At 46.8% G+C, this 27,524-nt stretch overlaps 3 protein-coding genes across 6 annotated transcripts; 2 read left to right on the top strand and 1 right to left on the bottom strand.

The window, feature by feature from the left end:
* Nucleotides 1–30: 30 nt before the first annotated feature.
* On the bottom strand, nt 31–2,440 carry SNRPB (small nuclear ribonucleoprotein polypeptides B and B1). Its single transcript, XM_063171991.1, has 7 exons — nt 2,343–2,440; nt 2,084–2,235; nt 1,609–1,720; nt 1,205–1,357; nt 711–849; nt 446–571; nt 31–219 (listed from the first exon to the last, which is right to left on the bottom strand). Exons 1-7 carry the CDS (start codon nt 2,343–2,345, stop codon nt 182–184), a joined length of 723 nt encoding a protein of 240 aa, XP_063028061.1. The 5' UTR covers nt 2,346–2,440; the 3' UTR covers nt 31–181.
* Nucleotides 2,441–2,680: 240 nt separating this feature from the next.
* Nucleotides 2,681–21,618, top strand: ELMO2 (engulfment and cell motility 2). Of its 4 annotated transcripts, none has more exons than XM_063172288.1 (22): nt 2,681–2,777; nt 6,847–6,972; nt 7,107–7,147; nt 7,649–7,721; nt 8,055–8,105; nt 9,066–9,247; nt 10,046–10,145; nt 10,325–10,476; nt 12,635–12,713; nt 13,318–13,353; nt 16,217–16,267; nt 16,589–16,711; nt 17,337–17,471; nt 17,885–17,989; nt 18,069–18,177; nt 18,810–18,946; nt 19,266–19,429; nt 19,512–19,624; nt 19,928–20,035; nt 20,366–20,452; nt 20,766–20,839; nt 21,393–21,618. In XM_063172288.1, exons 2-22 carry the CDS (start codon nt 6,895–6,897, stop codon nt 21,591–21,593), a joined length of 2,199 nt encoding a protein of 732 aa, XP_063028358.1. In that variant the 5' UTR covers nt 2,681–2,777; nt 6,847–6,894; the 3' UTR covers nt 21,594–21,618. The 4 variants fall into 4 exon arrangements, with proteins under 4 accessions (XP_063028358.1, XP_063028357.1, XP_063028359.1 ...); XM_063172287.1 differs by having other exon boundaries at nt 2,725–2,807; XM_063172289.1 differs by having other exon boundaries at nt 2,725–2,745.
* Nucleotides 21,619–21,964: 346 nt separating this feature from the next.
* Nucleotides 21,965–27,242, top strand: SLC35C2 (solute carrier family 35 member C2). The gene is made up of 9 exons (XM_063172291.1): nt 21,965–22,081; nt 22,158–22,308; nt 23,845–23,908; nt 24,127–24,199; nt 24,354–24,522; nt 24,809–24,892; nt 25,219–25,394; nt 26,081–26,210; nt 26,354–27,242. Exons 1-9 carry the CDS (start codon nt 21,965–21,967, stop codon nt 26,473–26,475), a joined length of 1,086 nt encoding a protein of 361 aa, XP_063028361.1. The 3' UTR covers nt 26,476–27,242.
* The last annotated feature ends 282 nt before the right edge of the window (nt 27,243–27,524 follow it).

The raw sequence follows: 27,524 nt of genomic DNA on the forward strand, positions 1-27,524 counted from the left end.
CACACACAAACAGACCAGCACAACAGTGACTCCTAGTACTAGGTTTTCCATCTTTATTAAAAAGGTCAAACATCACTAACAGCAGATATAAAATATACATAGGAAAGGTATGACAGGTGGTACTGCTCAGTGTATCCCCTTCCTTGGTCTTCTCCCATTTCAGAGGTACATCACAGAACTCTCACGGCCTTGGGGGACGCATGCCAGGTGGAGGGGGTCCTGGGAATAAAGGAAAGAGTTGAAGAGAAAAGAAGCAGCAACACTAAACAAAAAAAAAAAAACCAAACCAACATTTCCCCATGCTCAAAGTAGCCACAGAACCCCTTCTGGCACCAAAGCATTTTGACATCTAGCAGAGCTAAGGAGACACTGGAATGCATCACCCTTCAAACATTTTATTACAGCTCCTCAGAGCCCCATGGCAGTTGGGATAGTCTGTGCTCACCTCTCATCCCTGGGGGTGGTGGTCTCATGCCTGGGGGGGGCATTCCCATGGGAGCCCCTCGGCCAGGTGGCATTCCCATGGGGGGGCCCATTGGTGGTCTCATGCCTGGAGGAGGCCCCATCATTCCTTAAGCCAGAGAAAAAACAAGCATGAATATTCAAGGCACTGGCTGGGTATCAGGACATTCTACAATACCAGATTTTCATCAGAAAAATGTTATTACCAATTTTGCAACAAAACATGAGCTCTACAGAGTAATTCCTACCTGGAGGAGGGGCTCCTCTGCTCATGGGTGGGGGAGGACCCCCACGCCCTGGTGTGTACTGAGTTGGGGCTCCTGCTATGCTGGCAGTGGCTGCTGCAGCAGCAGCTGCAACTGTTCCACGACCCTGGGGTGTCATCACCTATAGACAAAACAAACAGACTCAGAAAAAATAGCACCTGCTTTATCATAATAACTAAAAAATCATATTGAAATTCCCCTTCAGAAATTACACCAGTCTTCTCTTAACTTACCAAAGAACACTACAAACTGTAATACAATTTAATGGATACCACTTGAATTACATGTGAAAAGCTACACTTTTCAACCCTCTTTTGTCATACAGGACAATACCTAGGGAGATCTAGTACCAAAAAAAGCCTCACTAGGCTCAAACTTTGTGGTAATAAACTAGGATTACAGTTCTTCCACTACACCAATTTCTTGCATCACACTGGCACCAAAAAATAAAAGCCACATGGGTCATAGTATCTCACCTGTTGGGACGGTCCTCCCACTCCTCTGACAGGGCCAGCTAATCCTGCTGGAGCTTGTGGCATGGGAGTACCAGCTGGAACTCCCCTCCCTGCTGCTCTGCCAACACCAGGTCCTCCAGCAGCTCCAGCGAGGGGCACCCGGGCAATTCCAGTCTGAAAACACAGCCCCCAAAAAGAAAGATTTATCAAAAATCCTCAGAGCCTACAGATGCCCACAGCCTTCCTTTGTCCAATGAAATGTCCAAGCCCACAAAGGAATTAGAGCTTCCCGCAGAGAAGTTTGTTGAACCTAGTTACAACAGCATCTGTAAGATCTGTAACAATACAATAGCATCACTCCCTTGCAAAGAAGCAAATTCATCAGATTTCCCTTGTTTTTTCTTTAGTTCTCTGCTCATTCTTACATCTTTTGGAGGTGGTCCTTCAACCGTCATGGACACCAGGTTTTCTCCTCGCAGCAACACAAGGCCAAGGACCCGTTTCTCTTCCCGCTCTGGCTGTTTTGAATTTTTAGGTCTGGGGAGAAAAAAAAATTGCAAAACAGAAGAAAAAACAGAATGAATGAATGCTGCTCTTTGAGGTTTCAACAGAATATATGACTAGGCTGCTTCTCCAGAGATGAGCATATTTTTTTATGCCACAAACTAAGTACAAAGAGAAATCTTAACTGCTACAAACGGCATCATATATGTTAGTTATTAGGAGAGAACCGAAACAAAGGGTCCGATAAGCTTTGGCAGTTTGGGGATTTGACAAAAGAGACTAAACCCATGAGTGTTTTTGCGGGATCCGGCAGCACTCGCTGCCCCAGCGCTGTCCCGGCTCTCGCCCCGAGGCCCCCCCGATGAGGGCCGGGCTGGGGGCGCCCCCAGCGCTCACTTGATCTTGCGGAACTCGTCGCAGTCGCAGAGAATGAGGTTCATGTGCTTATCGAAGGCCTTGAACGTGCCGATGAAGACGCGCCCGTCCTGCAGGATGCACCGCATGCGGTAGTCGATGTGCTGCAGCATCTTGCTGCTCTTCCCCACCGTCTGCAAGAGAGCGCCGCGTCACCTGCGGCCCGGCCCGGCCCGGAGCTCGCTGCACCGCTAGCTCGCTGCACCGGCGGCCCCCCGCCCCGCGGGCCCGCCCGGCTCACCATGGTTGCAGCTTTCCGTGCTCCCCCCGCCGCCGCTGCTCCTGCCGCTCCCGCCGCGCTCCCTCGCTGCGCGCTCCCCGCCCGCCCCGGCGGAAGCTCCTACGGGAGGCCGCCGCGACTTCCGCCCGCGCTGCGCGGGCCCCGCCCGTTCCGGCGCGCCGCGGCCGCGCTTCCCGGGGCAGGGCGCGCCCGGGGGCGGGGGCTGCGCAGAGCTCCGCGGCCCCGCGCTCGCTGCCGGGGCGGAGGGAGCCGAGCGCGGCCGCCGCAGAGCCCCGCGCCAGCCCGAGCGGCTGCCCTGCATGAGCTCCCGCACGCCCGGCCCCTGGCGCTCGCAGCCGCTCCCGGAGGCGGGGCACCGTGGGCACGGGGAACTGACGTGAGCCCCGCCGCGGCGGCCCCGGAGGCGAGGAGGGGCGCGGGGACGAGGGACGCTCGGTTAGCGGCATTGACCCGGCTGCGCAGGCGGTGCGCTGGGGCGGCGGGTCGGGTCGGGCCGGGTCTCCATGGTCCCCGCGGTCTCCATGGCAGCGCGGCGGGCGCATGACGCGCCCAGGGGCGGTGCCAGCGCCGGCAGCGCCTCGGCGGGGCCGCGGGAACGCGGGGCGGCCGCGGTGGGGCCGGGGGAGCGCGGGCGGGCCAGGGCGTGGGTAGGGATAGGGACAGGGATAGGGACAGGAACAGGGAGCGCAGCCGTCGGCGGAGCGCCTCGGGTCTGCCGCCTCCCCGGGCGCGCTGCGGCGCCGCGCCCACCCTGCCCGCGGCCCTCACTCCGGCCTGGCTCCTCCGCCCGGCCCGGCACGGCGCGGCACGGCACGGCACGGCCGCCGCAGCAGCTCCCGTAGGTCCCGTTGTGCCCGGCGCGCTGCCCCCGGAGACACCGAGAGGGGCCAGGCCAGTGCTCCCTCCGGAGCCGAGGCACAGCGCGGACAGGACTTAGCAGAAAAATTCTTGTTTAATTCCTTTAACTGGGTTTTGGGCCAAGCTTCAGGGGTTGACGCCTAGCTGGCGGCTTTGAAGTCACTTGACTGATTGAAAATAATAAAGCAGTTCTCTTTTTGCTCGTTGCTATCAGTTTCTGTCTTTGCCAAGAGCCGGTCTCTGCCGTGCTGTGTTGAAATGTGCATTTCCAGGGCCCATAGGCGTAGTGATTTACCGCCGAAGTGCAGCCACGGAAGGCATTTGGAGCAATGTGGGATTCCAGAGGCAGGGAATCTGAGCCATTTGCTTCTCTGGTTTATCTAGACAGGGATGTTTCTCATTGCTTAGTGTGTGAGGTAGCATAGGAAACTGCATAGCCTTCAGGCTGGACTCTGCTATCTCCTACCCTTTTATGCTGCTTGGCCAAGGAATGGCTTCTCTGCCCACCTGTCCCATTAGTCCCTGTGCCAACATCACTTCCCACTTTAGCTTGGCCGGTTGGTACCATCTGGGGGCTTGCTGAGGACTGCCGAGGGTGTTTTGTTGCATCTACAGGTTTCAGAAGCTGCAGCAATTTGCTTGTTGACTGGGGGATTCTACCAGGCAGCTTTTCTTTTTCAGGGAATGTTCTTTCATCCTCCTCATTTTCATTCTGTGTGCAGCACACTTTGTTCTCTATCTGTAATGAAAAGAAGATTGAGTTTGTGAATAGGGAAATTCTGCTTAAAATACTGTAGTTGTTTTAGCTTGCAGCTTCTCAGAAGTCTTTTGAATAGTGTGTTTTTAGTGGCTCTGCTGATTTTTCCTTGCCCTGCAGCTACCCCTGCACCACTGCTTTACATGACAGATCTCACTCTGCAGAAGCAGACTGAATTAATTTTTGATGGATTTCAGCTTGGCTTCTGTCTCTGTACAAACTGTGAGGAATTGTTTACATGCTGTTGAGAAGAATGTGCTGTGAGAGCATGCACAAAAGTGATGGTAAACACAATGACGCAACATCGTGGTCTGTACCTCTTCACAAGAGCTTCTCAAGAATTTTATCAGCTCTATCACTGTTGCACTGCAAAATATCCATTGTAAAACCAAACGTCTTGACACCCCTCTTGTCTGCAGGTGCACAGTGAGATCTTTTCAAAGCATGCTTTTGGCAGGCAGCCTCACGTTAAGAGGCTGACCTGAGGTACCCTTTGTATTCATGATCCAGTCATGCTCTTCTGGAAAGCTGCTCCTGCTGAACTATTGATCTGTGTTGGTCTTTCAAAGCATTGTTTGACCAAGACTGTTCTAAAAAGTTTCCTGCTTTTTTAAATTTTTAATTCCTGCTTCTCTGGGTTCTCCTTAGCCAAGTCACCTTGGTGTTCAAATCTCTGCCTTGGTAGAGATACCTGTGGTGTCTGCTCTGTGGTGGTGCTGTGCAAAAAAAAATACCTTGAAGATATTTCTCAGAGTCTTGAAGCTCTGTTTCTTTCACTGTGTGTTTGCTGTGCCTTGAATACTGATTGGAATAGGGAGCACGGTTGCCAGTCATGAGTGGGTGCTCATTTATGGAAGGAATTTGGGGCAGAAATAAGTGTTAAATATCATAGTGAGTTACTTTGAATTTGTATGAAGCTGAGAGCTTTTTTTTTGGAGATACCAAGGTAGTGCCATACAACTTGGTTGGTCCCTGGTTTTGGTGGTGAGGATATCAGGGGAGCTGCAGGTAGAGTGCATGACCTCTAGGTGCTGTGTGCCTCTGCAGTACTTTTTTGGCATGAAACAGGACATTTATATGGTTATTAAGAACGTGATTTAGTGGTGGACTTGGCAATGTTATGTTTCTGGTTGGACTTCATGACCTAAAGGGTATTTTCCAACCTAAATGTTCTATAATTTCTGCAGGATTTCCCCTTGTATCAGCATTTCTGTTTTATTGGGCACTTCCCTATCTGAATGAGGCATGTTCTTTGAGTGGGAAAAGACAAGTTAGAGATTTGTGAAGGCTTCTACCTCTAGTAATCTGGACATTTTTGTTTTGGCATATAAATTGCTGTATTTCCTTGTACTTTTCAGTAGCAACTTGTCACTTGCAATCCAGATGAAAGACTGTGACTGTACTGCAAGAGACTGAAGGGAAAAGTGGTAATTAGATGCTAATTACTCATGCATAATTACTCGTGGGTAAATTAGTTTAAAAAGTTACAAATTCAGTTCTTAATACTCAGGGACTAATCTTTGAGCCTTGTCTCTACACTGTGTATTTGTTGTGTCTTGAACATTGAATAGATTTAGATGTTTTTTTGGTTGTGACTGGCTCGCTCGTGGGAGAGATAATTACCTGTTCAGTTATTACAGATGGGTACTGGGGATGTTGAGTGTGTGATTTCTGCACAGGACTGATGTTTCTCAGGCTTTCAGTTTAGGTCATCATAGCCTTTAATTGCTGGAGAACAGTGAGTGGAAATCACACAGCCTTTGGGAACTTCCTGTTTCTAGATGTAATACATGGAAACCCTGCAGGTCTAGGGGTGTCATACAAATTGGGCTCTTTGGGGAGTACTGGTTGCATACTGGAAATTGCCCTGATTTGGTGCCCTGAGTCTGCTGCTTTTCCAAGGTCAGCCAATGTGTGCTGCTTATCTGGAAGGATGGAGATGTTATTTTGAACCTAACTTGACTGGCACTTTTCTGAATGAGATGTGTTTAGTCTTACAGTCATTTAATGAGTTTTAAGAAAAAACAAGCCACTCTTGGGATTGGTGCTCAAACAGAAAGAGAAGGCTAGGAATACTGACTTGTAGCCATCTCTGTGAATTGAGGTTGGCTTTCCAGAATATCATGAAATTCTGAATCTGGCTTGCCAGATACTTCCCAATTGGTGGGGGGTGGTAGAGTGAACCAAGTCTGGCTGTCATAGGAGTGCAGGAGGTCACATAGTCCAATTTTTTGGGCACAAACCACTGTGTCTGACAGCTGACTGGGACCAAACCCTGAACACATCAAGTTTATGCTCTGAAAGGCAGATAAAGGAGTGAAAGGTACACCTCTGGAGCAAATGCTGGGTTACCTTATTTTCTGTGATGGATGCTCATGTTTTGGATTTATGATGTTACAGGAAGGGAATAGGATAAAGCTAGCTTTGCCAAAGAGCCTGTTTGGGCATCCTGAGTGGATCAAGTTGTCTGAGAAATTTGTATGGGGCATGAGTAAACATGAGCCCATGGGAGGGAGGCTACCTGGGCAGTCTGTTCCTGCTCTCACCTACAGCTGAGCCTAGGGAGCTGCTGCTTCAGTAATCCTGCACCCTGAGCTGCCAGTACAGACAGTGGGTGGCAGATGGGGCTTTGCTGATCAGTGACCCTCCTTCTTGGGAGTGCCCCAACAAGCTCTCAGAAGTATTTCTCATGTGATGAAGCTGAGCATGCAATTTCACAACATGCTGTTTGTGTGAGGCCTTGATCTCTGCTAATACTGGGTGCTTTGTCCCTGTCAGGCCCAGGAAACTATAAGGCTGAGCTTAGTTGTTTCAAAGCTTGGTGTTAGATCCAGTGTAGCAAGTGAAATAGTTTTCAGAGAAGATGCTCACTGTCCTTTCTCTTAACAGGTGTGGAGGTGTATGCTGTTGTAAGGGCACCTGAAGGAGTCTGGAGCAATGCCACCACCTTCAGACATTGTGAAAGTGGCTGTTGAGTGGCCAGGTGCCAATGCCCAGCTGCTGGAAATAGATCAGGTGAGACCTGGTAACCAGATGGGGGAGGAAAGGCGCCGCAGCGTTGATACTGGAATGTGGGAAGCATAGAAATGGGCAGTATTCCTTTCTGGTTGAGAGGAACACGGCTTCTGAGGACTGTCTTTCTGTTCTAGAAAAGGCCTCTTGCATCCATCATCAAGGAGGTCTGTGATGGGTGAGTAGTTCTCTGGGAATCCTTGTGGAGAAAGTCTGTCCTGCTGACAAATCTTGCTGGGTTACTGTGGAAGTCTGCTGCTTGTTAATGTGCTGCTAGCACAGTCCATGCTGCCTGCTGCTGGTTTTGGCCACAGAAAGGGCTGGGGTTTGAATTGTGAAGAAAAGGATCTCCTGGCAAATGAGGGCCTTCCATTTTTATTCCAATTCTTAGTGTGTGCATTTGTATGCCTTAGGGTCAGTTTCTCTGAGGATTGGCCCATCCTGCTGTTCTTGAAGTGTAGGCCTGTTCAGGTGTTCCTCAGAGTTGATTTAGAGTAGGCTGAAGTCCCACATTGTCCTCTAGAGGAATTTTCCCTCCTCTTTGGGAGACCTAATTTCCCCTGCTAAAGCTTTGCTTGAAAGTTCTTTTTGCAACTTTCTGGGATCAAGCTCCATTTCCTAATGGACAGCTAGAAGAAAGAGGACAAAGATGCTTAATGTACCCTTCTTCCTCTGCCAGGTGGTCACTGCCAAACCCTGAGTACTACACGCTGCGTTATGCTGATGGTCCTCAGCTGTACATCACAGAGCAGGTCAGTGTGAGAGGCAGCAGTTTGTGATAACCCTGGGGGAGAGTCCAAAATGTCTTGGACTACAAGTCATGGAACAATACTGCACTAATCCTCGAGGAGCAGCATCTCTGCTCTCAGGGAGATTCAGACTCAAATGGTGCCATTCAGCAGAGGAGCTTTGCACTGCTTCCTTTGCATGCCAGGGTGTGGGGACTCAGGCACTCAAATTCAGTACCCTCAGTGGGGTTGTGTGGCATAGAAGCCCCTTTACTGTGCATACAGATGTGCACTGTAGATCCAGCTGGGTTATTTTCTCCCACTTTTCCACAGCTTAAGTTTGGGTTTTCTTTCCAGACTCGCTGTGACATCAAGAATGGAACCATCCTCCAGCTGGCAGTGTCCCCGGTAAATGCTTCCTCACCTCCCTTTTTCTCAGTAACTCTCCATGGGTGGCAGGCTGTTTCTTACCTCTTGGCTTTTCTTTCTCCTTCTCCCCAAATTTCAGGGTGGGTACCTTTGTTGTGGGCCCTTCCACGCAGTGAGACACACACTTTTTGTTTTCCCTCCTGCCTGTGGTGTGTGTCTTTCCTTTGGATGCTCTGCCCTTTTATAGGACTTCCTGTCAATAAATCCAGTCTACAGTTTTAGTGCATCTCCTAGATTAGGATGCAGTGAAACACTGACAAATGTATTCTCAATGTGAATGCATTTAGCATGGTCAGTTAGAAAGCAACAGTTCCAGCAACTGAATGCAAAAAATTAAAATAGAGACAAATTTGATGAAGAGGAGGTTGTTTTTGCTGAATTATTGCTATTGTGCCTTCAATAGTAATCTTTTTCAGCTTTCTTTTTATTTAAATTCTTAAACCATTTTCTGTGCAAATTCTTGGCATAGAGCAGAGGGTGAGTGGGACTGGGAGAAGGTACTTGGGCAAAAGGGAATTAAGAGGATATAATGATCTGTGTCTGAGAAATCTTACAGAATGTCTTGTGGATACACAAAATGAGATCATGCTTCTCTTTGAATCTGTGAGACTTTTTATCAATATTGTATTTCTTTAATGGTGTTGCTCCATATTTCTATACCCACCTCCACTCACCTCAGTGAGGAGAAAACAGGCATTTGCTCTAACATGCAAACCAGCATTTTACCTCCTGCTTGGCTGCAACTGTTGCTGAGAGAAGCCTTTTTTTAGTCTGTCTTAGACTTGCTGACTGCAGCTACTGAATGTGACTTTGCTGCTATCTCTAGCCTGGCTCTGCTCTCCCTGCCCACCCGTGGGCTTCTGACAGAATGCTGATGCTGGCAGGACTCAGCCTGCAGGTGCCTGCTCTGTAACTGGCACCATCCCTCTTTCCTGCCAGTCCAGGGCAGCTCGCCAGCTGATGGAGAGGATCCAGTCCCACAGCATGGAAGCCAGGCTGGATGCCATGAAGGAACTGGCCAAACTTTCAGCAGACGTCACCTTTGCCACAGAGTTCATCAACATGGAAGGGATTACAGTGCTGACACGGCTGGTGGAGAGTGGGACAAAGCTTCTATCCCAGTAAGTTTCCTTTATTCCAGGACTCTGGGAGAAAGCCTTAAATAAGGGGCTCATTTTGCTTGCTGAAGTGGCATTAAGCAATTTCACAGCCTTAGAGCAAATGCTGATCTGTGGAGACAAAATCTTTCCAGTCATTTGCTAAACCTCACAAGGCAGAAGAAAAGACAGTCATGATTTGCTCTGGAAGTTTCCTCAAGCACAATCACAGTGAGCTATGGTACAAAGAATTCAGTTGGATTTTCTGTTGCAGTTGTTATATTTCATTGGGAAGTACTTTTAAAGTCTTGATAACTTACTGTAATAACATTTATAGCTCTTCTTATATATTAACAACTAATACATTTTTGGCATTTTTTGCAATCTTCCCTTCAGTCTCTTTTATCTTTCTGTCTTGTGGTTATGTATTAAATTTTCCACATTTCACGCTGTGCCTTCATTTTATTTCAAGTCAGGTCCCAATATTTAGAGGACAATTAACTTCCCTTATTTTCTTTTCTGATGTGGAAACATGTTTGCTCCTTTGAGTAGCCAAGTACTGATCCTGGTGATTGTGAGTCTCTGGTGGCAGTACTAGGGACTTACTGCTGCTAATTTTAATTTGTGCTTGTAACCAGGAAAAATAAAATATCTTTCCACAAAACAGTAAAATTATCTGCATGAGTGCATACACTTTATTGCTCCCCCAGGTGCCAAACTATGTTATTAGGAGAAAGTGGTGACATTTTTCTCTTATCCAGCTTGGGCAGGCTTTTTTTCTTGCCAGCAGATCTCTCGTAACTGAATTCTTCAATTTCTCAGTTATAGTGAGATGTTGGCTTTCACCCTGACTGCCTTCTTGGAGCTCATGGACCACGGTATTGTCTCCTGGGACATGGTCTCAATAACCTTCATCAAACAGGTGAGTTTGGGCGGAGGGGAGGGCGGATATTATTTCTTTCCATGCTTTAATGCATCTCCCAGGAAGAGCACAAGACTCTGAGAAGCTGAGTGCTGTCTGAGAGCACAGTGCACCCCATTTGTGAGCCCTCACTCCCCACAAGTGTCTGGCTGGCAGCAGCTGACCTGCTGTGTGCTCAGATTGCAGGGTACGTGAGCCAGCCCATGGTGGACGTGTCCATCCTGCAGCGCTCCCTGGCCATCCTGGAGAGCATGGTGCTCAACAGCCAGACTCTGTACCAGAAGATTGCAGAGGAGATCACTGTGGGGCAGCTCATTTCCCACCTGCAAGTGTGAGTGTCCACCCAGCAATGGGGGGATTTATACCAATTTTATGACTATTTGTTTTATTTAAAAATACATCCTCTTACATTTGGAACACTTAACGATTGCATTACCAATATGAAAACTTACTGGAAGTTTAAGATTTCTAATGGATTTTTTTAAAAAGTGAGATCCTAGAAAAATATGTTCTGGAAGAACTTGGGGACATGAATGTTGAACAAAGATATTTAGCTTTAAATAACTGCCAAGTGTGTTCAGTGCCAGGACCAAACCTGCATTTCACTAGAATAACTTCCCAAAGGTTTTGCATCCAGCTGTCTGTTACTTTTACCCCTCTTTAAATTATCTCCATTAGAATCTAAGAGCTCATCATCTTCTGGGTTTTGTTCTGCATGCTAAAGAAGAAAACAATTGCTTTTCTTGCTTGAAAGGATTAAAAATTCCCTTCATTTTCTTCCTCCCTTTCCAAACAAAATGGCAAATTAATTTCTGTCTCTTAGGGCTGTTTGTCTAGGTCAGTTCTACTCTTCATTATAAAAAAGCTGCATGTAGCTGTTAGAGCTTTGAACAGGTTGGGTTTTTTCTCAAGCCTTTTAATTCTGAATGTATGGAAAAGAACTATTTCTGAATGTGATTGATGCTCTTTAATCAGTGATCAGTAGTTTAACCAAATTATAGTGCAAACAAAGTGTTGCATCAATGTCACTGCGTGCTTGGAATGTTTATACATTTGAATTTGATTAACAGAAAAGCTAAACAAGTTCTCCTGAACACCCCAGCAGCTTTGTTATGCAAAGAGTATATGTTCTTTCAGCTTTATGATTTCTGGTTTACTCAAACACAGATTTGGTCCTTATATTGACCGCACCTGTGCAGGTTTTTTAAGCAAATTTTCTTTGTTCAAGACGTAAACTTGTGTGCCTAAGTGCTTCCAGAACACAAATGGTCACTTAAGAAAGCATCCATGCAGGGAATATTTTGGAAGGGGAGGGAGAGGGTGAGTCAGGATTTGCTGGTGGTTTTCTTGGCAAGGCCATCAGGAGGGAACAGTTCATAACAGAGGATATGTTCTGGAAGAACATGACCATGGAAACAAGTCCAAAGGAGATGAGTTAGAAGAGGAGAAACTAACCTAAAAAATTGTTTTGCTTTGTCAAAAGAGCAACAAACCCTGAGAAGGAGAGCAAAAGTGAATGGCAGACTTCAGAGACCTGTGCAGCTTGGAGGCCCAAGGAGAACCTAGGATGGTGCATGGAGATTTGCATGTTTGAAGTACAGCAGATTGACCAAAATGAAAAAGATTTGGAAGGGAGCAATAGAAGAAAGAATATGGTTGTTATCCAGAGATATGTCAAAGTGAGGAACATAGGTATTTAAGCTAAAATAAGTATTGGCTTCAGATCTTTTATGAAAAGATCTTTTATTTCTACATGTATAGTTAAATAAATGAAAAAATATTTAAAAAATAAGTATATTCAAGCACACATACTCTTTTAGGTGGTACACTGGACTTGTGTTCATCAGAAGAGCTTGATGCAGGAGTGCAGTGGGTCAGGCCGAGGGATAGAGTGACTTGACAGCCAAGGTCCACCCCCCAGGAAGAGTTAGAGTATTGCAGGAAACAGACCTGCATTTGACACAGGAGGAGGACAGAAGCATGTCATTGGCATTTAGAAGCTTAGTTTTGTGCTGTTTGGAACATGACAAGTATAACCACATGCTCTGTGTGACCTAGGAAGGGGGTGAGCACCTGAGGAAGTTCTGCAGTGAAGCATTCTTTCCCCTTAGTTCCATTTGACATTAGTGGCTTCCACTGGCATAGGGGAGAAAAATAACTTGCTCCATGCAAGTTCCAAGCTGTATCCATGTGGCAGACTCTACCATAACCAGGTTTTACAGAGATAGTTTCATCATTGGAGACAAACTGTGGTGGTGTTGGGCTGCAGTTTGTTCTGCCTCCTGGATAATGGACCTGTCAGTCAGAAATCTCTGACAATTTTTTGCAAGCCTTTTGAAGAGTTGGACATCATAAGCATGAGTTACATGAGTCCTGCTTGTCTGTTGAAAATGCACAACTGCTGTAGTCAGTGTTCTCATGGTGCAGGTAAAGCTGTAATGTTCTGTACTGCCTGTTGCCTTACAAGCCTCCCTTTTTTGTTTCTGCAGCTCAAACCAAGAGATTCAGACATATGCCATTGCCTTGATCAATGCCCTCTTCCTGAAGGCACCTGAGGACAAGAGACAGGTTTGTTCTTGCCTTTTGACTTTAAACCTGAGTGATGGTGGCTGCCTGGCTTTTTATGCCTCAGAAATCACATTGTCTGGGCAAGGTAGACCTCAGACCTTGCCAAGAACTTAAGTGCCTGTTTCAATATGGCAACAGAGGAGAAAAAGTACCATCCCATTAATAATGTGTCCTGGAGCACACACATCTATATTTAGGACATGCTCAGAGAGGATTCTGAAAGACCTTCAGAAATAGAAAGTAATCCTGCAGACAGCATGGGAAGTTTTTTAAGTTAATTATGTATGGGAGAGGTAGGCTGAGTAAACTCCTTGGGGCTGTATGTACTTAATAAAGAAACACTCACCTCCCTCTCCCCCAAAAAGGGACCTTTCTTAAGTCATAGAGGGATATCCGTGCTGACAAACACGAGAAGTGAAACACTGCCCTGCTCTGAGGAAGCTCCCAAGATCTCAGCTACCTGCAAGATGTGCATATGTGTGTATTGTGTAGCTTTGCTGTGTTAAGCCTTTCTTCTCTAGTGCCCTGTTTGTGCCTTATTCCTGGACTCCAAGCTAAATCCTGTCTGCTTCTCTTTGTGCCTTTTTTTGCTTTCTGCCAGCAGGACAAGCTGCTTAACCCACTAGACCTGCCCATCACTGTAAGTAACTGCAGCCTGGGGGCTGGTCATGTAGGGGACTGTAGGCATGGTAGCTCTTCTCTAGCTGTGCCTCCTTGTATCCCAGGGATGATGCCCACAGCCTCAGGGAGTGGATAAACCTAGGGAGAAGGGTGGGAGGACTCCTGGGGATGCACTCAGACTGTGCAGGGGAGAAGAACCAGTAGTAGAAGAAACCCTGAATGGCTTTCTGTGCACACAAGGTCATACAGATGGTCATAAAAGGAATTCTGCAAGAATGACCAGGTGAACTAATTGTAAAACTGGAAAAAGTCCTTTAGAATCTGAATCTCCTTAAACTTACTGCAGCATGAGCTTATAGCCCAAATCTCACTTGTGCTAATGACAGTTTCATATCCAGCTGCATCCTTCTAAAGATAGAGCTGTTTGTCTGTGAAGAGCAGTCACGAAACTTGATGCTGACTGGGGACTAGAGCATAAATTCTGCCTAATTTGTGACTTCTCCCTTATGGTAATTGTAGTGTAAGAATGTTTTTTGCCCTCTGATCACTCCAGGGAAATCACCATTCTTGTTAATAGGTTGATTTGGAACCTTCTCTGTTGAGATACTGGTAGGTTTTTTGGTTTTCTGCATGGCACAGAGAATGTTCCACTTTTTTCAAGGATGCAGCACCTTCACAGTAGAAATTGTCATCTCAACAAATGTTACATAATTTCTAAAATTAATGGATATGCTTAATGCATGAAAATAAGAAAAATCATACTCCTCTGCTGGTAATTGAGCAAAGATAGTAGACTTCATAGCAAACAAAATTCAAAGGGATTTTTCGCTTTTTTCCCTTGAATACAATCCAAATGACCACAAAGGGCCATAGAGTTGTCTAAGGGACTTGGAGTATATTCCATATGAATAGAGCCTGAGAGGTTTAGGATTCCTTAGCCTTAATGAGAGAAGACTCAGGGAGGCTTTATTGTGTTTAAATATCTGATGGAAGGGAATAAAAAAGAGGAAGCCTGGTTCCTCTCAGTTGTGCCTACTGACAGCACAAGAGGCAGTGGGCACAGCTTAAAACCCAGGAAATTCCACATGAAGTGTGCACACCCACACAACATTAATATGATAGGGGTCAAACACTGGAACAGGTTATCCAGAGAGATTTTGTAGTCTCCATCAGTGGAGATATTAAAAACCTGACTGGACACAGTCCTGGGCTGCCAAATCTGTCTGATGTTGCTTGAAACAGCAGAGTTGGACTAGGTGATCTCAAGACATCCCTTTCAGCATAAATCATTCTGTGTTTCTGTGACCGTCAAGTAGCCAAGTGAGCCTCACTGGACTCTCAGCAGAGCATAGATCCCTTAGCAGTGGTTAGACTGTATGTGTGTTGATGCTTCTTTCTATGCTGTTTAGAATTGTTTAATTGTCTTTGTCCTTCCCACTTCTTATCTGCTTCAGTCACCTGTTAACTCCATCCCACATACAAACCAGTTCCTTCAGAGAAAGGATTCTTTGTGTGGCATGCTTGAGCAAATCCTAACAACAGAGCCTTGCCCTATTCTCAGTACTACATCTCACAAATAGTAGTAGAAAATAATGACTCAGAGGGCAATGTGTTCTCTCTGAAAGCACCTCCTACTTCATCTAGATGCTCCTTAGATACCTTCCACTCAAGCACTGACTCACTTTGGTTGTAAGATGAGCCCTGCTGAACTTGCAGCCATTACAGCTTGGCTGTCAGTCACTGTCTTGGTTCAGGAGGTTTCTGTCTGGATCAAAAGTGGTAATAGGAATTCTGAACAAGGTTAATGCATACATTTTAGCAGACATCTTGCTCTGTCAAGAGTGATGTTGATAGGAGCAGTTGGAAAGTCTTGGATTGCTCAGGATGTACAGCTGATTGAGTGCAATTGTTTGAGACTCCACATCTGCTCCCAGTTCTCAATCTGCACCGCGCAGGAATGTGAAGAGAGATCTCAGACTGTCAGTTCTTTTGGACTTCTTCCAGATGATAAAATGCCCAACAGATTTTTCTTACCCAAAAGATGTTGCTTGTAGCAGCAAACTCATGATATTCACCTTGACATTAGCATTCTCCTGGCAGGGGTGATGAGGTCACTGCTATGTTAGAAAGTGCATCTTCACAATTTCCAAAGAAAGCACAGGTTAGGTTTTTGCAGATGAATGTGTAACTGTTGCTGGAACTGAAGGCATCTTGCATCTGCTGTGACTGTTTGTCATCATGACTTGATGTTTGGGAAACCTTTCTCATCTAGGGAAGGAAGCCATGCAGTCAAGAGGGAAACTGGAAGCTTTCCTCTGAGCATGAAAATTACTAGCCTGTATTTTTGTAAATTCAAATGCTTCTGCAAATTGTCCTCACAATTTGACTTCTGATCACAAGCTGACTTCTGATCATCTCTTTATAAAGTGGACAAAGGAAATAAATTTCAGAGGGAGGAGACCTGAAACCTTCATCCCATAGCTCTTGTTATCTTGGGTGTTTACCTTGGTATAAGAAGCTGTGAAATGTTGATTGGAGGAAGCTCTTATACATTGCAGATTTTCCTGGGCAATGCACAATGTGCTCCCTGCTGCCATATCTCCTAATAGTGAAGTACCATTTGATGTCCAACATTAAGCTAAATTTGCTTCTGTGCTTTGATTCTGCTAGTAGCTTTCTCCACACTAGTGATGTTCTGTAGGGGAGCCATCTATGAGTTGTGGTGAGATGCTATGCTAAATTGACAGTCTGTAGAAAAGCACTTTGTTGTGTGCCAATGCTATCTCCAATTCATAGGCTTCTTCCATTTTCTCCTTTCTGCACAGTGTGGGCTTTTTGTTTATATTTCACTCATGTTATTTCATCTTTAAATTCCACAACAGGAAATGGCTAATGCATTTGCCCAGAAGCACCTGAGGTCTATAATCCTAAATGTAAGTATGTCTGGAATGACAAATGCTTCCTAATGCCCTCTCAATGGAGGTTTCACTTGTGTATAGTGTAAATTCTACTGCCCTCAGGGCACTTGCAGAAAAGTGACTCTTTCAAAGGTAAAGCTTATTCAAAAGGGGGTTACCAGGATGCTGCTTTCTGCTCTTACACAGCATTATAATTATGCTTCTGGTGGGATATGGAGGTTAAACAACTGAATGTTCATATAGAGAGATGCACATGCAGTCTGGCATATGCCTAGGGTTAATACTTCAGCTTTTATTTGCATTCTCTTAATTTCTACCCTCTCCTTTATTTTGCAGCATGTGATCAGAGGAAACCGCCCCATTAAAACAGAAATGGCCCATCAGCTCTACGTCCTGCAGGTCCTGACCTTTAATCTCCTGGAAGAGAGAATGATGACCAAGATGGATCCCAATGACCAGGTCACTATTAGAGCTGAGTAAGGTCTGATAGAATAAGATGTCTAAAGAGCCTCATTCCTGGGCTCCCTAGCACTATGGAATTTGCAGTGCATGGTACATAAGGTTTCAAACTCGCCCTTCATATTGTCAACCTTGAGATTAGGGTATGCTCATGACCATCCTGCTGCATTCTGTGGGGCTTCGAGATGTAAGTGGGCACTGAAAGCCATATACTCCTTTCTTCACCAGCTGTCAAACTGGCTACTTAACCTCTATGGCAGGCACATAATTTTATCCATTTGCTTGCAGTCTAGGAGGAAAACTGGTCATTTTTCAGGTGTCTGTTACTCAGCTGTATTACAGTTTTTAAGGAGAAATGCCATAGCATTATCTGAATGACTAGAAATTGCCTGTAACTAAACTTGCAGTTAAAGAAAAGTGCAAACAAATATTTTGCTTTACCTACTGTACTGAAACTTGCCATTTTTAAATGGATTGCCTCTTTGTGTGCATAGTGCTAATGACCCTTGGCATCTCTCTGTGTTCATTGTGTGAGCTCTGAGAAGAGATGCAGGAGTGTGCAATATGTGAAAATCCTGCTGCAGTGATTGATCACGTCACCATTTCCCTGCCTTCTGTCCTTCAGGCACAGAGAGACATCATATTTGAGTTGAGAAGAATTGCATTTGATGCAGAGTCTGACAGCAACACCGTCCCTGGCAGCGGAACAGAGAAACGCAAAGCCATGTACACCAAGGACTACAAGATGCTGGGATTCACTGTATGCATCTGACTGTAAATCTTGTCAAGGCAGTCTGAGCAATCTCCATAGGAGTGGGGAAATAAGGAACAAAAATATCTGTTTCTTTTACCTTACTTTGGTATCTGAGTTTAGAGATTCAGTTTCACTCACACTCCTGGGGAAGATCATTATGAATTTGCTGATGGGTTAAATGCAAGGGTTCATTAGGCATTCTCTGGAGGTATTTCCTTAACATATATGCTATGAAGAACTTGGAACCAGCCTCTCTAGAAAGTTCAGATAGCATTATCAGGAGGTGTTCTGGGTTACCTCTTGGATAGATGTGAGGCAGTGCTTGATGGACAGGTGGTTTATAATTCATTCAGGAAAGGTTCTCACACAATTTCTTTGAGCTAATTTGTCTGGATTCTTTCTACACACTCTTTTCTCAGAATCACATCAATCCAGCCATGGATTTTACACAGACTCCTCCTGGGATGCTGGCATTGGACAACATGCTTTACTTGGCCAAATTTCATCAGGACACCTATATCAGGGTATGTGAAGCTGCTGATTTTTACAGATGCCAACACCTCAGCAGCTCTTCTTAGTGTATTTGGCATCCTGTTCTTGTAGATTGTTTTGGAGAACAGCAGCCGAGAAGATAAACATGAGTGTCCCTTTGGGCGCAGTGCCATTGAGCTCACCAGGATGCTTTGTGAGATCCTGCAAGTTGGGGAGCTCCGTAAGTACCATTCATTCACTACCCAGCTTCACAGGCTGCTGGGCTGATGCTTCTAGAATATTCACAAGCATTTGTACCTTGATCTCACTTCTGCCATGTAAGGAAAGGACAAGCTTGGAATTAGCACAGTTGATGTCTGAGTGATAATATCATTATCAAAATAAAGTAAGAAATTTTGGTGTGTGCACTGTGGTTCTCCTGAAAAACTGATACATGCAGAAAGCTTCAACTTCTCAGAGCTTCAGTAGGGTGCTGTATAAAAAAATAGTCTTGAAACCACCATGAATTTGGGAAAAGTTTGTTAGCTCTGACAGTTTCAAAACAGCATTCTGAGAAAATTAACCACGGTAAGAAATTCCACCAGAGGAAGATGGGAAACACTGCAGGCAGTTATTTTGGGGGACCAGGATGAAAAGGGCATGAGTCACAGAGGTTTGCATGGTTAAGTGTGGGGAGAATTGCTGTTGTCAATAAACTATCTATATGGAGTGACAAAGTATTGAGCTGTCTTAATCTCTTGGAGTAAGTACTATTGCACACCATCAGTTGTCTGTCACTGTAGTGGACTTTAGTTACTCCTAGTACCTTGTGTCCAATATGCTCACATGGCTGTGGTTTGTTTCTTTCTGAAGCCAATGAAGGCAGGAATGACTATCACCCCATGTTTTTCACCCATGACCGTGCATTTGAGGAATTGTTTGCCATCTGTATCCAGCTGTTGAACAAGACCTGGAAAGAAATGAGGGCGACAGCAGAAGATTTTAATAAGGTCAGGGTGGAGAAGAGATATTTTTGTAAAATCTTTTGCAGATCAGCACATATTCACTCAGTCTGTATATTTGGTTAAGGAGTAGGGCACAGAAGATGTGACAGGGCATTGGTATGGGCTGTAAGGGAGGATGACTCAACTTTTATTTGGAATGCCCTGAGGTCCTTCTTGGTTCTTCTGGATCTTCAAAGTCACGAGTATCCTGATACTCCTGGCCCTGGTTATCCCATGTCAGTTCTTTGCTGCCACTGAGCTGTGCCCTGATTCTCTGCTGCCAACCAGAACGTGACTTGTTTTTCTTCCTGTCCCACCTCTTTAGGTTATGCAGGTTGTTAGGGAACAGATCACAAGGGCTCTGCCCTCTAAACCAAATTCCTTGGACCAGTTCAAGAGCAAACTGCGCAGCCTGAGCTATTCTGAGATTCTGCGGCTACGCCAGTCTGAGAGAATGAGCCAAGATGACTTCCAGTCCCCACCTATTGTGTACGTGCCTAACAATAACAGTTACCTTCTATCCCTGCCATTATCTCCATTTTCTGCTTACTCTTCCATATTTCATTGCCAGGGAGCTGAGAGAGAAAATCCAACCTGAGATCTTGGAGCTGATAAAGCAGCAGCGCCTGAACAGGCTTTGTGAGGGAAGTAGCTTTAGGAAAATTGGAAATCGCAGAAGACAAGGTAAGGGGACAGTGTCTCATGTATTTTGTCATGTGAAGAACTGTAGCAAAAAAGATCTAATTAATTAATATGTCAGCAGGCATGTTGCCAGAAAGAAAAGCTGGTTATTTGGCTGTCCATATCAGCCAGTAGTTTGGGATGGCACAAATGTGCATTTCTAAGAATACAGCCATCCCCTCATGAATAAGAAGCTGTGCTGAGGAGCTGGGCAAGCAGATGGACTGGGTGGAGAGGCTGTAACATAGTGGCTGTGAGACCTTATGTGAATGATCTTGCTCAGTTTACCCTTGGTGTGTGTTCCAGAAAGGTTCTGGTATTGTCGGCTGGCTCTGAATCACAAGGTGCTACACTATGGAGACCTGGAAGATAATGCCCAGGGGGAAGTGACCTTTGAATCTTTACAGGAAAAAAGTAAGTCCTGACTACAGGGTGTGCACTCTTCTGTGCTCTGCTGTCTAGAGGCTGAATATAATACTAGATAAAGATGAAAGACACAAAGCTGAATTCCTGACGAAGGAGATACCAACTTTTGGTCCTTGCCCAAATTCTTCAAATCTTGGAATTACTTGATAGTTCATTTTTAAAAGCCAGCTGCAGGGATGTCTTACTGGTAATGTGTTTTGGAAAAACTGCACTAACGAGCTAAAAAACCAAACAGTGCTCAGTTGCAAAGACAAAACAAAGTTCTGTATTTTCCTGGGTAGAATTGCTTGTTTGGGAGTTTTACTTTTTCACTGTTAGTTCCAGTTGCAGACATCAAAGCCATTGTCACAGGGAAGGATTGTCCACACATGAAGGAGAAAAGTGCACTGAAACAGAATAAGGCAAGTGCTCCCTTTTCACTGTCATTAATATCTAATGCTGTTGTGTTTGAGATTGAAAGCAAGCAAGAGGAATGAATGATCTCCCCCACTGCAAGTGTGTAGTGTACATCTCCTGTCTGAGCCCTTTCCTGGTGTTCCTTTGTGACTGCAAGGGGCTGTAAGCATGATTGTGCTGTAGTCTCCTCAGAATTACTCCCAATACCAGTGTGAGAAAGTGAACTGAGCTGCAGCAAGGCAGCTCTCTCAGAGTGGCAGGCAGAAGGTGCTGTAATGTCCTGTTCAGCTGGTGAGTGAAAGATTCTTTTCCATTTAGGAAGTGTTAGAATTGGCCTTCTCCATATTATACGATCCCGATGAGACCTTGAACTTCATTGCACCTAATAAATATGAGGTAAGAAATGTAGTGGTTAAGCAGTAGAATATATAGCAATTTAATTCAGAGATTAAGAAGGATCAGTTGCTTCTCATTACAGGCTGTGAGCAGGCTGTGTCTCACCAGGTTCATTCCTAGAATATGTTGCTGATGCTTTATATGGACCATCTTTATTTTCTCTTAGTTATAGGGAAAACAAAGGAATGAAAAAATTCTTTAAAAAGAAAAAAAAAATCCCACACTAATTCCTCCTAGTCTGGACTGCTACTTTTTCCCTCCTATGATGCCTAGAATATGTTTACTTTTTTCATTTGTTGTCCCACAGTAGAAACTCTTGTCCTTCTAGTACAACCATGGGCTCACACTTTCCTGTAGGCTTTTAACTTCCAGTGAAAATGGAAGTGGGCACCCCACTTGGGATTCCAAAAAATCCCACTGGGATTTTTCCCTACATATTAACTCCCTCCAGTGTTTCCTGTCTTAAAGTTCTCTAATTTTTGCATGGACAGAAAGATTGGACATAAGGTATCGTTTATGCCCGGAGTCGTGAATGACCCCTTCTTTCCCACAGTACTGTATCTGGATTGATGGGCTTAACGCCCTGTTGGGGAAGGACATGTCCAGTGAGCTGACCAAGAGCGACCTGGACACGCTGCTGAGCATGGAAATGAAGCTGAGGCTCCTGGACTTGGAGAACATCCAGATCCCCGAAGCGCCGCCGCCGATTCCCAAGGAGCCGAGCAGCTACGACTTCGTGTACCACTACGGCTGAGGGCCGCGGGCCCGTGCGGCCGGTGCCGCCGCTCGCTGCCGTGCCGCGGGCTCGGCCCGGGGGTCCCGGCGCCGCCCGCCTTTTGTATCGGTTCCAATAATAACCAGTAGCGCTCCTGGCCGCCGCCGCCTCCGCCTCTTTCCGCCCTGCGCGGAGCGTCACCGCTGCGCGCCCGCCCCGCTCCGCCACCGCCGCTCGTTCCCCCGCCCCGCCGGCAACGTCACCGCCGGGCCCGCTTCTCCCCCCGCCGCCCCGGCCCGCTCAGCATCGCGGCCCCTGCCCTGCCCTGCCCTGCCCTGCCCTGCCGCGGCCCCGTACCCGCGGCCCCGTGCCCATCCCCGCTCCCTCCTGCTCCTGGCGCTGCCGGGCGCATGGGGGCGGGGGCGGGCGGCGCGGCCCTGGGGCGGGCGGCGCTGGCGGCGCCGCTGGTGCTGCTCTACTACGGCTTCTCCATCGGCATCACCTTCTACAACAAGTGGCTGATGAAGGTGCGGGGTGGCGGGGCGGTGCGGGGCGGCGGCGGCGGGAGGGCGGCGGCGGTGACAGCGGCTGTCGGTCCCGCAGAGCTTCCCGTTCCCGCTGCTGGTCACGCTGCTGCACCTGCTGCTCATCTTCGCTCTGGCGGCGCTCGCCCGCGCCCTGGAGCGCTGCCGCTCCGGGCGGCCGCGGGCAGCGCTGTCCTGGGCCGACTGCCTCCGCCGGGCCGCCCCCGCAGGTACGGCCGGGCACGGGAGAGGGCGGCGGAGCGGGAGCGGGACACAGCTTTGGGGCACGGCAATGTGTGAAAGATCCAGGAGAGCCACGAGGATGGTGATGGAGTGGAGGGGAAGCCCTGTGAGGAGCGGCTAAGGTCACTTGGCGTGTTCAGTATGGAGAAGTGGAGGCTTAGGGGAGAGCTTATTGTGGTCTTCAGCATCCTCACGAGAGGAAGCAGAGGGGCAGGCACTGATCTCTTCACTCTCGTAACCAGTGACAGGATCCAAGAAGACATATGAAGGTGAATCAGGGTGGTCATGGCACCAAGACTGAATGAGTCCAAGAAGTATTTGGACAACACTCTCAGGCACAGGGTGGGATTCTTGGGCTGTCTGTGGAGGGCCAGGAGTTGGACTCAATGATCCTGGTGGGTCCCTCCCAACTCAGCATATTCTGTGACTCTGAATGCTCAGGGCTGCCTGTGGCGCTCTGGCTGCTTCCAGAGCCCTTTGCCCGGTGGTGTGGTCAGGGCCAATCCCCTGGCACAGGGTGAGCTGTGGGGTCCAGCCATTGCTCCAGCCCCTGTGTTTCCCTGCCAGGTGTAGGGCAGGTGTAGATGCAACCTAAAGGTTCAGCCTGAGACATGCCACCTTCGTTGCTCATTACAGAGATGTGTAAGGATAGGGAGAGGCCACACAGAATAAATCTTTCTGAAGGAGTCACTGGCACAGAGAACCTTCTGCAGTGCCCTGATGAGTTGTGTCTGCAAGTAACATTTTCTCTTTAACGCTGGTATCAAGCCATGTGTTGCATCTTTCTCAGGGTGGAGCTTGGTAGAGAATTCGTCATTCATGGCACACAGAACTATCTGAGACCAAGAAGTGAAGCTCCTACTTGGAGCACAGAACTGTAACTACTTCTGCAGTTATTTGGCTGGGTGTTGTATTGGCTCCCACAGAACAGCATCTGGTCTGTGATCTCTGGCAAGGTTTGCAGTACCTTACATAAATAGCCCCATGGTTTCTTGAAAAAAGCTTTCTCCACATCTGCAGCAATTTGACCTTTCAGCATGGCCTGCCCTTGGATCAGTAACACTGTTTCCTGTGGTAGGAAACTTAGATAGAAGGGAGAATAGACTGTACCAAAAGCTGCACCAGGGTTAAGGCTGTGTGCAGATAATTCTTGCTTTTTCAGGCTTCCTGCAGTAGCCATCAGACTTACAAGTTATCATGTTCTGATACAGTCAAGAAAGACTTTATGCAAATCTGCAATCACTTTCAGTCACAGGGAGGGCAAGAGTTATTTCTGGCTTTTTTGTAATGCATGTTGAGCAAGTGCAATGCTGAGCCCAACTTGAGTCACAGGGAACAGGACAGAAACATGAAGAGCTGAGAATATCTGAGTTATGGGGGTTCTGAAGAACTAACTTGAGGAAAGTTTATTTTTTCCCCTGGGTCTGCTCTGCTATCTGTGGCCATGAAGCAGGGTTTGGTGGTGGGTTTGTTTCATGTCACAGAGTTTGGTTAATTTCAGGACTTTTTCATTAATTCTTTAGCTCTGTCAACTTCCTTGGATATTGGGCTGAGTAACTGGAGCTTCCTGTATGTCACTGTCTCCCTGTGAGTACAAACACACATTCCCTGGGAGCCTCTGGTGGGGTTTGGAGAGTGCTTTGCCAGGGTCTGTTCCTTGGAGAGGTGTTTGATTAGTGGGGTCAGCATGCAGGGTCTGTGGTAGCTTGCTGGTAGTAGTGTAGAAATGGGTGATGGTTCCTAATAGTACTGTGATGGGAAGAGCTACATTGAAGGAGTCTGACAGTGTATTTTGGTCCTTACAGCTACACGATGACCAAATCCTCTGCCATTCTCTTCATCCTGCTTTTTTCACTGCTCTTCAAGCTGGAGGAGATGGTAAGAGTCCCACACAAAGCTTTAGGGAGGAGGTCAGAGCCAGGGAAACAGGCAGTGCATGTACAAAAACATGTGAGTAGAGGAAAGCTGCAGTTATGTGGGTGAATCTGGAAGGAAGGAGGTGTCTGTCCCTGTTGTGTTTGCTCTCCTGCAGAGGGTGACGTTGCTGCTGGTGGTTCTGCTCATTGCTGGGGGACTCTTCATGTTCACCTACAAGTCCACACAGTTCAACGCTCAGGGCTTTGTGCTGGTGCTCTGTGCCTCCTTCCTGGGGGGCATTCGCTGGACTCTCACACAGATCCTGATGCAGAAGGCTGAACTGGGTATGTGGGGTGCCAGGAGGGGGTGGTGGTGCTGGTGGCAGGGAGGGGAATAATTAGAGGTGATTGCCCTTGCTGCAGAAACAAAACATCTCTTGGAAGATGTTTGAAACCTTGGGCATGGTGTATCTGTTGGTGGGTAATGAAGGTGGCTGGGTGTCTGCAGCAGCACAGGTGTGGGCATCACAAATAAGGTGTTTGTCTAGGAATGGTGCTAATGAAGGCTCTGGGACCTGTGTTATTCCCTGGCTTGTTGCTGCCTGCTCTGTTATTGATTCTCCTCTTTCAGGGCTCCAGAATCCCATTGATATCATGTTTCACCTGCAGCCGCTCATGTTCCTGGGGCTCCTCCCACTCTTTGCGGTGTTTGAGGGTGCGTGAGTTCATTAGAGAAAGCAGGGAGAGCTTTTTAGAGTGGTTGGGAGATTGCTTAGCAGTTTGTTGGAGATAATTCACTTAGATAAGCAAACAGCTATCAACTCTGCAAAGTAATTAGAGACCAGGATTTATCTTGTGCTGGCAGAACATTTAAGAGTGCATAGAAGTAGTAGCCTGCCACACTTGTGGAAGTAAGGGCTGTGAAGAACTGGCTCCACATCCTCCTCATACTGGAATGTGAGCAGCCCACCCACTCAGTCTTACTAAGGGGAATCCTGGGAGCTGGGAATGGTATTCTGCTACTCATTGTCTTCTTCCTAGGCCTTCCTTTGTCCATATCAGAGAAGCTCTCCCGTTTCCATGAAGCAGGAATGCTGTTCTCTCTGGTAGGGAAGCTGTTCTTGGGTGGAATTCTTGCCTTTGGTCTAGGCTTTTCTGAGTTCCTCTTGGTTTCCAGAACATCTAGCCTCACCCTTTCCATTGCTGGCATTTTTAAGGTAAGGCATGGTTCCTGTGCTAATACTAGAAGGCAAGTACTGAGTCATCCCTATTGGGCTTTATGTGCTGGGAGCTTGCTTAGATCCTTAGAAACTTTTGCTTGTTCTTTTTGTTCTCCTTGCACAGGAGCTGGATGCTTTGCCTTGCAGTCTCTGCAGTGAAGTCTCTTGGTCCCTGACAGCAAAGGGCCAGAGACTAGTGGCTGTTCTATAAAAAATACCATGAATGATCAAAGTTTGTTGGAATGTGGGATAGACTAAAACACATTGCCCTCATGAACAGCAGATGGTGTGGAAGAGAGGAGGGCAAGCTCTTGCATCAGACCTGCATATGACCAAACCACTGCTTTGAGCTGTCTCTGTAGCCTAGTTTGGCACATCCTCCCCAGAGGAGTGCAGCACACATACTTTTGAGCTGAACTGTGGTATATGCAATATCTTTGATCCAGAATTTGAAGGATTCCTCTGTAACTGAGCTATGCAGTCAGATGACTTAAAATCCCACATCCTGGTTTGACAGGTTGTTTGTTTCTAGAAACTGTTTTTAGAACTCCGCGTGCATGAAAGAATGTGCTGATAGAAATTTAGCAGCCTGACATCTTGATCTAGGCTTCAGCTGAAAATGTACCATGCATATCTCCTCAGGTCCTGCCCTGCCACTTGTCATGTTTTTTTTATTTCCACAGGAAATCTGCATTTTATTCCTGGCCACACATTTACTGGGAGACCGCCTCAGTCTCTTGAACTGGCTGGGCTTTGCTGTCTGCCTGTTGGGAATCTCCCTCCACGTTGTTCTGAAAGCCATGAATTCCAAAGGTGATTGTTTTAAATCCCTTTCTCTTTCTCTGTAGGCTTTCTCATTGCTTCACTAGGAGCTGTGTCTGGTTCCAGCTGCTTGACAGCACTAGGTTTGGTGGGAATCCAGCAGGTTTGTCCCTGAATGGGCTGTGTGCATGCAGGTGACAAAGCACTGGAGCCACACAAAGAGGGCAGCTCTAACCCTGACCTGCAGCTGCTGCTGCGCCACCCCGAGCAGGCTGAGGAAGAGGAGGAGGTTGTTGAAACCCCACAGCAGCACTGACTGAACATGAAGCACAAAGCCACCTGCTCTGTTCTTACCTAACCTGCCTGACAGCTATCCAGGAGGAAGGTCCAAAAGTCTCGGTGACCACCCAGAGCAGAGCCAGGGCCCGCTGAGAGAATTCTGCTGTTCTGCTGCAGTGTGGATCTGTAGATGCTGCACAAGAAAAGGCAACATCCCTTTCACAGGAACTTGGAAGACAAGCCCTGGTTCAGTGGGTGTAGAATGGTGAGGGGAGACAGGGAAAAGCTATGAAAAGTCCATTAGGAGATCCTGAAAGCTGTTTACTGACAATGCAGACCATGAGCTGTAGAATGAACATGGACATGTCTGGACTGCAGGCTGAGTGATTCAGGGATGACTTTACTGCTGTTTAGGTTTTGACTTCAAAGGAGAAGGTAGCTACACCTTCCATTTTCTTTTTTTAATGTTTCTGCAAATTAGGAACTCCCATCCTGGTGGGATCACTGAATAAATCCCTAGAGTTGTCCCAGCAAGGACCTTTTGTGCCTGGGGACCTCTATGTTCTGTGTGCACAGTAAGGAGAGAATTGAATGCTGGTATTTGGGACCAGTTGAAAATTATGAACATTTCCAGATGATGTAGGTTGGAGTGAAGACAGGGATGCAGGAGTACTTCTGGTGCTACAGGCCAAGAGGAGAATGAGCAGTGTCACATGAGATCTAACTTGAGCAATAAGCTTATCAGAAAGTGTGTGGGGTTTTGAGAGGGGGATTTTTTGTTTTTTAAATAAACTCTTTTTCTCATTTGCTTTTGTCTGTACATTCTGTACCTATGCTTCATCAAGCAGAGGTCATTTGTCTTCTCAGCTCCTTTGCTTTTAGTCCTCCACTGACCTTGCTACTGCATGTCCATAAGGCCTGGCACACAAAACACTTGCCCAGCTATCACTGATCTCTAGAATTAGGGAGATGTTCTGCAGCCACTCATATTTATGCCAGCCAAGAGAACTTACTGACTGTTCTGCCTTGATGCACCATATCCTAAGAGAACTTTTAGCAGTGTGGCTTTTTGTAAGACTCTTCTCT

The sequence above is a fragment of the Melospiza melodia genome, chromosome 19 (genome assembly GCF_035770615.1).
Source record: "Melospiza melodia melodia isolate bMelMel2 chromosome 19, bMelMel2.pri, whole genome shotgun sequence".
In the NCBI taxonomy this organism is placed as follows: domain Eukaryota; kingdom Metazoa; phylum Chordata; class Aves; order Passeriformes; family Passerellidae; genus Melospiza; species Melospiza melodia.

Excerpts from the sequence above, each read along its gene's own strand:
- ELMO2 (XM_063172288.1), top strand. The coding sequence starts at position 6,895 with ATGCCACCACCTTCAGACATTGTGAAAGTGGCTGTTGAGTGGCCAGGT. Across the intron at positions 7,722-8,054 it reads AGCTGTACATCACAGAGCAG|ACTCGCTGTGACATCAAGAA; the intron begins GTCAGTGTGAGA and ends TTTTCTTTCCAG. Across the intron at positions 13,354-16,216 it reads CACTAGACCTGCCCATCACT|GAAATGGCTAATGCATTTGC; the intron begins GTAAGTAACTGC and ends ATTCCACAACAG.
- SLC35C2 (XM_063172291.1), top strand. The coding sequence starts at position 21,965 with ATGGGGGCGGGGGCGGGCGGCGCGGCCCTGGGGCGGGCGGCGCTGGCG. Across the intron at positions 24,523-24,808 it reads GATGCAGAAGGCTGAACTGG|GGCTCCAGAATCCCATTGAT; the intron begins GTATGTGGGGTG and ends CTCCTCTTTCAG. Across the intron at positions 24,893-25,218 it reads ACTCTTTGCGGTGTTTGAGG|GCCTTCCTTTGTCCATATCA; the intron begins GTGCGTGAGTTC and ends TCTTCTTCCTAG.
- SNRPB (XM_063171991.1), bottom strand. Across the intron at positions 1,721-2,083 it reads GACGAGTTCCGCAAGATCAA|ACCTAAAAATTCAAAACAGC; the intron begins GTGAGCGCTGGG and ends TTTTCTCCCCAG. Across the intron at positions 220-445 it reads ACCACCCCCAGGGATGAGAG|GACCCCCTCCACCTGGCATG; the intron begins GTGAGCACAGAC and ends CTTTATTCCCAG.